General features: G+C 46.5%; 1 protein-coding gene across 1 annotated transcript; it reads right to left on the bottom strand.

Moving 5' to 3' along the window:
• Nucleotides 1-406: 406 nt before the first annotated feature.
• LOC132422325 (glycine cleavage system H protein, mitochondrial-like) lies at nt 407-925 on the bottom strand. Its single transcript, XM_060007109.1, has one exon. The coding sequence runs from the start codon at nt 923-925 to the stop codon at nt 407-409; it is 519 nt and encodes a 172-aa protein (XP_059863092.1).
• Nucleotides 926-10,512: the final 9,587 nt, after the last annotated feature.

Below are 10,512 nucleotides of genomic sequence, written 5' to 3'. Positions count from 1 at the left end.
AACTCACAAACTTTTCTCCACTGCCATTTATTTCCAGTGGGAAAATCATTGAGTATTTTGATCCAAATCCAGGGATGGCTGTAAGCAATTTACAATATTGTATAAGGTAAGATAACAATGTCATTCTTGAATTACATAATTTTCATAACTAGTTTTACCACAGATAATTTCAGGAATTCTGAATGTTATAACTGGAGACTAGCCTAAAAATCATAGGCTGTTGAGAAAAAGATGCATAGGGTTTATCTGACATCATTAGGAAGTTAAGGGGTATTTTCTTCAGACAATATTGTAGCAAGTAGTTTCTTTTGCTAAAAGTTGCTTTTAAAAAATCTATCAGCTACTAATTTAAGACAACTATGCTAGGTTAAGTTGTTTCAAACTAGTTTACTTAGGGGTTCCATGTTCACTCCTCAATACATTTTATGTATTTCTCATATGCCTCTTCACTCATTAGTTCATCTAGTTCTGAAGGGTTACTGAGTGTCATCTTGATCAGCCAACCATCTTCATAACAAGATTTGTTGATAAGTCCTGGATTTTCTGCTAGAGCTTCATTAATTTCAGTTACTTCTCCTGACAGAGGAGAATGGAGTTCATTAGCAGCTTTCACATTTTCCAAACACCAAATTCCTCGTTTGTTCAATTTTGTCCCAGCTTCAGGCAGCCTACAGTAAACAACATCTCCCAAAGCTTCCTGTGCAAAATCGCTGATTCCCACTGTTCCAACACCATTTTCTGTTGTTACCCATTCATGTTTGTCTGTGAATTTACACACCGACAGCAGAGCGGGGCTGGTGCGCAGCGCCCCGCCGGCGCCCACCCTCAGTCCCCAGGGCCACGGCGGGCAGGGCATGTTGGGCACAGAGATGGCGCGCAGGCTGCAGACCACGGCTGGCACACTCCGCACTGCTCGCAGTGCCATGTTCTCAGGGGTCACTACTTTCATTTTTATTAGAAAATATGCCTTATAATAGCTCCCAATTTTTCTCTTTCAAACTGTCAACTGAAAATAATGCACAACCTAAAAGTTGAGAGTTGTTTAATCCGGTGGACAAAAAATGAGGACTTAAGCCGGGGACAAAGAATCTCAGATCACTCTGAAGAGACAAGGTGGGGAGCCAGGTTATAGAGGAGTTTTTGCAAAAAAGACTGGGTAGTGGGAATGTCAAAAGATTATTGTTAATTAAAGAAAACCAGACATCTCAAGTTAAGGAAATTGGTGCTCTTCTCTGTATGGGAAGATACAAGAGTCTGGACTCACTGAAATCGTTCCTTTGATGTGCACCTCAGCTGTCTGGGGCCGGTATCCTGTGCTTTCCCATCCTGAGTCTCCTCAGGGCGCATCTTTGTGGGGTGGCTGCAGTGACTGAGGGCTTGATGGCGGGCATCCTGTTTCTATCCTGAGTTCCCTCAGGGCTCACCGTCAGGAGACTGTAACGTGATGGCTTAATGGCTGCTACATCCTTTGTTTATTGATATGGCAGGCAGCATTTTTAGTCCACATAATAGAGAACACCCATCCTACCCTGCAGAGAGGATAGATTCAATGTCCACTCTCCTCCACTTGCCTCCCTCCCCTCTCAACATCCTCCTGACAAGCATTCATTCAGCTCTTGCCAAGTGACAGGCAGAGCTCAGGCTCAGGTGCTACAGAGATGAATACAGGACAGTTCTCAACCTTGAGGCACTCATTACCTGATGAGTCAATAAAATACATTTTTAACACAAGGTGGCAGGTATGTGATACAAAGTATGTTCAAGACATGTGTAAGTGGAGGGGGAAACGTTTGATTCTGCAAAGACAGCAGGTAACATTTCAGACCAGTCTTTGGCAGAAATAATTCTCATTGTTATCAACCATTTAATTCTCTTCCTGTGCAACCAGGAGGATGACATTTACCAGCTCCATTTACACAAATGGGCCCCTGAAACTAATTCCAGCCGGTGGGAGGTAGGCAGATATGATAGATGATACTTCTAGGCTGGCCCATAAAATACCTTGCACACCTGATCCTTTCTCCTCTTCTGCTGTAGCAAATCTAGAGCCACATGTTAGAAATGGCAGCATTTCAAGACAGAGGAGCCAGGATTGCTGAGTCACTGCCTGAGGGAGGTGCCCCAGCTGGAAAATCTGCATTGGATATCAAGTGCATGAGAAACTTCCACTTTGTCGAGCCACTGAAATTTGGGTGTTGTTTACAACAACTACCGAAACTTATTTAACACCATGGAAATTGCTGTTTTGCAGTGGGCTGTTTGGGTGACAAAAAATAGGTGGCTATTTTCTTAGCAGCTGGGCAAGAGAGGGTTAAGAAACAGCATGCTGGGTGGCTGGACATCTATGTGATGTAGTGATAAATCATTCGACCAAAGGGTCACCTGCAGAGATTTGGAAGGCAGACCCCATCACGATAAGGGGTGTACTGGAAAATGGAATGTTAGAAGCGTGTTTTAATTGGACTTGGCTCTGTTTGGCAAGGCAATCCAAGGAAGAGATGAACCCAGGAAATAGTTGGCTGTTTTTAAGCAGAAAATGAAAGGTAATAGAGAGTCCAGAAATTCAGGAACTTGTAAGACTGCAAAAGGTAACTGTTTCTAGTCCCCAAACAGTAAAATATGGGAATAAAATGTAATTGAGCTGACTTTTCAGTTTTGGTGAACTTTCTGAGTGAAATAACATGACTTGGAACAAAGGTGTGAGTGAGCGGGTAGACTGCCCCTCAAGCCAGTGGCCTCCAAGAGGCTGCCTCTTTGTTGAGAGAGAGTCACAGGAGTGAGGAGGCCAGAAAACAAAGGAGATTCCAGAACAGTGCTTAAGAAAAGTCTTTGGGTGCAGTTATAGGTACCTGAGAGTGACTGGAGGCAAATATATCAGCAGTCATTAAGTTTTTGAGATGATTGCTTTGCCAAGAATACCACGAGGCAGTGAGGTAAACAGGGAAAAGGGGTCTGTCTTTAGGTTAAAAGAAGGCTGAGAGATGGTCAAGATTCAGTGTTCTGGACACCTAGGATCTGATCCTGTCAAACTGGAAGATAGATACACAAGCCTTGATCTTTTTTTTTTTTTGCATTACTGGGGCCTCTCACTGTTGGGGCCTCTCCCGTTGCGGAGCACAGGCTCCGGACACGCAGGCTCAGCGGCCATGGCTCACGGGCCCAGCCTCTCTGCGGCATATGGGATCTTCCCGGACCGGAGCACGAACCCGCGCCCCCTGCATAGGCAGGCGGACTCTCAACCACTGCGCCACCAGGGAAGCCCAAGCCTTGATCTTTTCAGAAGGTAATTGGACTATGGATCACCACAAACTTAATTACATGGTGACTCCGATATTAGCTGTTCTTTCAGACATGGTACCTTTACTGGAAAATATGAACAGAGCTCCTGGCATTTAATATGCAGCTATTTATCTGAAAAATGCTTTCATTGATTATTTTCCAACTTGCAAGTACCAGAAGAAGTTTGCTTTTACTTGGCAGGGCCAACAATATACCTTCACAATCTTGCCTCAGCATTGTATTCACTTGTCTTCTCTGCCGTAATCTAGTCTGTGGAGAACTTGATTATTTTGATATCCTTCAGAATATCACACTGACCCTGCATGTGCCTGGAATTATGCAGATTGGATTTGATCAAGAAATAACAAGTACTTTCAATGCTATCTCAGTCAGCTCAGGCTGCCATAACAAAACACCACACTGGGCAGTTTAAACATCAGAAATTTATTTTCTCACTTCTGCAAGCTACAAGTCCAAGATCAAGGGGCCAGCAGGGTTGGTTTCCAGCAAGATCTCTTCTTCTGGTTTGCAGATGGCTGCCTTTTGCTTGTATCCTCACCCAGCCTCTCCTCTGTGTACTCAGAGAGAAGGAGTGAGCACTAATGTCTCTTCCTTTTATAAGGACACCAGTCATATAGGATTAGACCCAACCCTTACAACCTCATTTAACCTCAAAGGCCTCTTTAAAGACCTCATATCCAACTATAGTAATATTGAGGGTTAGGGCTTCAACATATGAATCTGGGGGACATAATTCAGTGTATAGCAGATGTCATATAAGAACCATGACAGTTAGAGCAGGTGAGATAAATACAAAGAAAATTCATGGGCCCATTACCTTGATAATGTCCCTAGGCCTCTATGGTCTATAGCACATCGGAATATTTTTTTTTTTTTTTTTTTTTTTTTTTTGCGTTACTGGGGCCTCTCACTGTTGGGGCCTCTCCCATTGTGGAGCACAGGCTCTGGACGCGCAGGCTCAGCAGCCATGGCTTACGGGCCCAGCCGCTCCACGGCATGTGGGATCTTCCTGGACTGGGGCATGAACCCGTGTCCCCTGAATCGGCAGGAGGACTCTCAACCACTGCACCACTAGGGAAGCCCCGGAATACTCTTTGAAGGCTAAAGAAAAGTTGCTGCACACAACTTCTACTTAAAAATAAAAACAGATTCAATACTTAGGGGCACTTTCAGAATTTGGAGGCAACACATTCCACGTTTGAGTTTGCTAGTCCAACCTATCTACAGAATAACCAGAAAGACCACCAGTTTTCAGTGGGGTTTCAGAGTGAGAGAAGATTCTGTAGCAGGTGCAGATTACAATCCAAACTGCTCTGCCACCTGAGCCTCAGGACAGAGCAGATGGGTGATGTTCCCTGTGTGTTGCCTCTCTGGGAAACCCCAACAAGAGGACCATGGGACAGAACCATACACTTTTGGAGCAAAGACCTCTCTTCTGCAGAGCAACAGACTTCTCTTTGAATAAAAGCACCTGGCTTGGTAATAGGCCTTGGAAACTATGGAACTTTGACCACAGGATCGGTGTCCTTGAGAGCTGAATGCCTCATTCTGGACTAGGTGCTATCTAAGCTACCAAGTGTGGGTGGATGCATGAGTATTTCATTACCAAGTAGGTGTTGTGTCTATGTGCTTGGCCCCTGGCTGGTATAGAAGGCACAAGGAAGTTGCATGAGTATGTGGTTCAGACTCTGACCTCCGTCCCTGCCGAGCTGCCTCATTTTCCTCGTGGGAGATTTGTTATGTCTAGTTGACTGGGGAGAAGCCCTCATGCCTGCTTTATAGTTGGTTCTACACAACGTGGAGAAACCCTTGATGTGGACGCCTGCCCAGTCAGGGGAGTCCCAGCCACCGCTGCTCAACTCTGATGTCCTAATACAAAAGCAGCCAGAGACAATATGGCCCCAATACACATGGCTATGCCCCAATAAAACTTTAGTTATAAAGACAGGAAGCAGGCTGGAACTGGCCCACAGTCCATAATTCTTGACCCCCTATCCATGGGAGACAGACAGCGAAATGATTGATGAATAAGATGAGTCACTGGCCATCAAAGACTCTCCATAACCTCCCCGAGAATCTTAAAAACCACTTTGAGATTTGACATATGCCTGAGGCATCCATTTGCCGTGAATCATTTCTTACCTGCATTTAAAAGGAAATCTTAAATTTACTCTCCATTTGTAAGAGGATTTAAAAATACTCTTCACGGACTTCTCTGGTGTTGCAGTGCTTAAGAACCCTCCTGCCAGTGCAGGGGACACGAGTTCGAGCCCTGGTCTGGGAAGATCCCACATGCCGCGGAGCAACTAAGCCCGTGCACCGCAACTACTGAGCCCGCGAGCCACAGCTACTGAAGCCCACGCACGCAGAGCCTGTGCTCTGCAAGAAGAGAAGCCACCGCAATGAGAAGCCTGCGCACCACAAGGAAGAGTAGCCCCCGCTCGCCGCAACTAGAGAAAGCCCGCGCGCAGCAACAAAGACCCAACACAGCCAAAAATAAATAAATAAATAAATAATAAAAATTTAAAAGGAAATAGGTTTTCTTAAAAAAAAAATAAAAATACCCTTAAGACGTATTTTATTATAAAATACCTTAATCTGTGACCCCCATAATAAATGCAGTAGTGATCGTTTTCAAGGAGTAATTCTTCACTTTTCAAAGACGTTGCTTTTGAATTTCTTTAAATATTTATATCCCTGCCTGAATTCACTGTGTTGGATCTGGCAACTGTAATTTCCAATAGAGGGGGTAAGTAGGTAGGGGAACATTTTTAACCTGATGCATTGTAGTTAATTTACTTCAAAATGGTGAAGGGAGAGAACCAACGGAACAGCGGGGCTTCTCTGGGCCTTGAGCTGCTCTGTGTGTGTGTGTGTGTGTGTGTGTGTGTGTGTGTGTGTGTTGCGGGCCCACTCTCTCTTCCTCTCTCTACCGACTGTGTGGCCACTACCGTCCTGGAGCTCACCTTGGCCACTGCTGTAGGCCACGCAGTGGGCAAGGACGTCAGAGGCCCTGGGGAGGGGTGCACCCCTGCCATAGCATCTCCCCTCAAGGCCAGGTTAGAATCCCTTTCTCACATCTTGCCCTCCACTGGTGGAGGCCAGTGTGGTGCTACAGTAAGAGCCAGGAGCTCTGCACAGACTCCCAGCCCCACGCCTCACCAGTTACGGGATTCCTCACATCCCTTACTGCTCTGCAACCTCAGTTTCCTTGTCTGTAAAGTGGGAACGATAGTAGTTCTCTTGCAGAGTTGTTGTTAAGATTAAATGAGGGCTTCCTTGGTGGCGCAGTGGTTGAGAGTCCGCCTGCCAATGCAGGGGACACGGGTTCGTGCCCTGGTCCGGGAGGATCCCACATGCCGCAGAGCGGCTGGGCCCGTGAGCCATGGCCGCTGAGCCTGCGCGTCCGGAGCCTGTGCTCCGCAATGGGAGAGGCCACAACAGTGAGAGGCCCGCGTAACGCAAAAAAAAAAAAAAAAAAAAAAAAGATTAAATGAGACAGTATCTGAGCAGCCAAAACAGGGACACCCCACAAGCAAGGTGGCTCTTAGCCCAGTTCAGGGTCTGCTTCTGATATTTATTAAGCCTTCTTCAGTGAACTTGACCTCTCCTCACTCGCCTTCTTCAAAGTAACACTTTGTCATTTGTACAGAGGGATTCAGTGTGTTCTTCCATGGTTGTTTCTCATGTTCTCCCCCTAAGAGAAAAGTGACTGTAAGAGCCGTGCCACGCACTTCTGTGTTTTCACCAGTAACACACACAGAACAGCTGTTAGTTTCATATTCAATATTGGTAATAAATATTGATATTTATTTTTATTTCAGGGAGGTGAGCAATTATTTGCCTTCCTTCCATCCTTCCTCCCTTCCGTCCTTCCTCCCTTCCATCCTTCCTTCCTTCCATCCTTCCTTCTTTCCAGCCTTCCTTCCTTCCTATCTTCCTCCCTTCCTTCCTTTCTTCCCTCCTTCCCTCCTTCCCTCTTTCCTTCCTTCCACCTTTTTGGGCACAGGGCAGTGGCACAATGGGTTCTGGCTTCAGCTGTGACAGCTCAGGCTGCCCACCTCAGGTCTGGTGCTACCTTCCATCCACACAAACAGCTCTCTGCATCTCTGCAGGGACCACATCTGGCCCAAGGATGGAACGGCTCTTCGAAATCTCTGGAGCTGGGGACTGGACTGTCCTCCCTTCCTGCAGGGAACCTAGCATGCAGGCCGATGCTGGTCTTTGTGGTTGCTTCCCTTTGTACTACGTTGACCCAAGGGGCTCAGGGCATCAGTGGCAGCGCCTTGGGCTCAAGAACTGCTCTCCCAAAGTGTCTGTTCTTCCCCGACCACCGGGCACTGTGGAGAGGAGGCCACAGGCTGTTGGGCAGGCAGAGAGTGGGGTGCAATATTTCACAACCACAGGTCTGCTTAGGAGAAGTGCAGGACCAGCCACGGGGACAATGTACCAGTCAGAGCGCCACCGAGAGACATCCAACTTGGGATCTTTCTGTCCATCAGCCGAAATAACAAGACCTCCTGTCCCAGCACCCCTTCTGGTACCCAAAAGCCTCTGCTATTGGTCAGAACTTCCTTGGTTGAATGTGAAATAAGCGCAAAGGGGAGAAGGTGTTCTCCAAGGAGACATCGCTTGGCCTTCGAGAGGCTGGTTGCCAGGGAGCTTCCTTTTCCCTTGGTCAGTGCCAACTTCTTCATCTCTTGGAGCCATCCTTTCTTCCTGTTGGCTCCTGGCCTGGTTGACCAGTGCATCCTTGATTGTCCATCACACGTGGTTGTAGGAACAGTCCCTGTTTGCCCCAGGCCCATGCCAAGTACAAAGTACTTTTACTCACCCTTCATTTATTCACTCAACCAACAGTTAATGAAGACCTACTGTGTGTGTGTTCCAGGCACTGTGCAAACATCAGTGAACAAAGCTCACATTTGTGGAAGAAGACAGAACAGAAACAATAAACACAGTGAAGAAGTGAATTCCACAGCACGCTGGGAGTTGCAAAGTGCTGTAGGGAGAAGAATGACAGACTCAGGCAGGACTGCGGGCATCAGGATCGTGGAGGAGAGAAAGGCGTACTGATCAGGGCTACCGAGGCGGGCGTGGCTGAGACGGAGGGGAGGGAAGGAGCCAGGGGAATATGTGGAGGAGGGTGGTGGGCGGAGGGAGGGGCCATGGCAAAGATCTAAGGTGGGAGCCTGGGGGGCTTGAGAAGAGCAGGGAAGCCAATGTGGCCAGAGCTAGGCAGAGGAGGCAGACAGGGCAGGGGGAGCTGGGCCAGCCGCTGTACCAATATACCACCCCTGGGGGCGCTCATAAACAGCAGAAATTGACTGCTCACAATTCTGGAGGCTGGAAGTCCGAGATCAGGGTACCGACGTGGTTGGCTGATAGTCCTCTTCTGTGTCATAGACTTCCCACATCCTCCAATGGCAGAAAGGGCCAGGGAGCTCTCCGGCACCTCTTTTAAGGGCCCTGGCTCCATTCATGAAGGCTCCACCCTTATGACTTAATCATCTCCCAAGGTCCTGCCTCCTCATAGGATCACTTTGGGCATCAGGTGTTCAACATATGAATTTGGGGGGATGCACAGATTCAGTCTGTATGTAACAAGGCTGTTATGGCTGAACTCAAGGCAGAGGTGATGGTGGCTGGGACTGAGGTGCTCGCAGCGGGGATGCTGAAAGGGGGTGGGTCCTGGGTGCACAGGGAAGGAAGAGCCAGAGTGAAACAGTAGGAGAGGAAGAAAGGATGACTCCAAGGTTTTTGATCTGAGCAACTGGAAAGATGGAGGTGCCATTGTTAGCAAAGATGGGGGCTAAAGGAACGGGGGCTTTCTTGGGAGGAGCAGTAGCTTCAGATCTTTTTATTGAAGTATCGTTAATTTACAATGTTACGTTTCAAGGGCACAGCAAAGTGATTGTTATACATATAGATTCCTTTCCAGATTCTTTTCCATTATAAGTTATCATAGGATATTGAGTATAGTTCTCTGTGCTACACAGTAGGTCCTGGTGTATAGCACAGTGATTCATATATATGTATGTGTATGTATATGTATATTTTTTCAGATTCATTTCCATTATAGTTCATTACAAGATATTGAATATAGTTCCCTGTGCTATACAGTAGGACCTTGTTGTTATCTATATTATATGTAGTAGTTTGTATCTGCTAATCCCAAACTCCTGATTTATCCCTCCCCCCTCCTCCTTTCGTCACCATAAATGTGTTTTCTATGTCTGTGAGTCTGTTTCTGTTTTGTAAATAAGTTCATTTGTATCACTTTTTTTTTTAGATTCCACATATAAGTGATATCTTATGATATTTGTCTTTCTCTGTCTGACTTACTTCACTTAATGTGATAATCTCTAGGTCTACCCATGTTGCTGCAAATGGTATTTCATTCTTTTTTATGGCTGAGTAATATTCCACTGTATATATGTGCCACATCTTCTTGATCCACTCCTCTGTCGATGGACACTTAGGTTGTGTCCATGTCCTGGCTGTTGTGAACAGTGATGCAGCTTCAGATTTAAGCATTTTGGATCTGAAGTATCTACTCATAGCTGGTCCCCTCTGCTTTTCATGACTCTGCCTAGATTCCCTCTCAGAGAGTGACTTTATCCCCAGGTCTGCAGACCCCTCTCCAATAACAATGGAAGGATATTACTTTTCCCCATAGAACTACAGGACTCAGTAATGAAAGTTGTAGCCATGATGTCATATGCATAACCAATAAAAAGTTAAAAGTCATAGTTTAATATTGTCTGTCAAAACTTTTTATAACATGTAGCCAAGAAGCGTCAGTTACATATTAGCAACTTGATTTAATCTCAGCCAGGTTTCTGAGGTATAAGAAAAGCAGAAAGTAAAGCAATTTCCCCGTACATTTAATTCAATTGAGAGAGAAAGTCAACCAGACAGTTCCACTGGAACGACTATGCCTTGTACAGGTGCACTTGTTTGGAAAGCTGCATGATATATATTTTTTTTCTTTTTTTTTTTTTTTGCGGTACGCGGGCCTCTCACTGTTGTGGCCTCTCCCGTTGCGGAGCACAGGCTCCGGACGCGCAGCCTCAGCGGCCATGGCTCAGGGGCCCAGCCGCTCCGCGGCACGTGGGATCTTCCCAGACCGGGGCACGAACCCGTGTCCCCTGCATCGGCAAGTGGACTCTCAACCACTGCGTCACCGGGGAAGCCCCTGCATTATATTTT

The sequence above is a fragment of the Delphinus delphis genome, chromosome 3, assembly GCF_949987515.2.
Source record: "Delphinus delphis chromosome 3, mDelDel1.2, whole genome shotgun sequence".
In the NCBI taxonomy this organism is placed as follows: Eukaryota; Metazoa; Chordata; class Mammalia; order Artiodactyla; family Delphinidae; genus Delphinus; species Delphinus delphis.
The sequence above is the reverse complement of the archived record's forward strand: the minus strand, read 5'-3'. Positions and strand labels throughout refer to the sequence as shown.

Coding starts and splice junctions, on each gene's coding strand:
- LOC132422325 (XM_060007109.1), bottom strand. CDS start 925: ATGGCACTGCGAGCAGTGCGGAGTGTGCCAGCCGTGGTCTGCAGCCTG.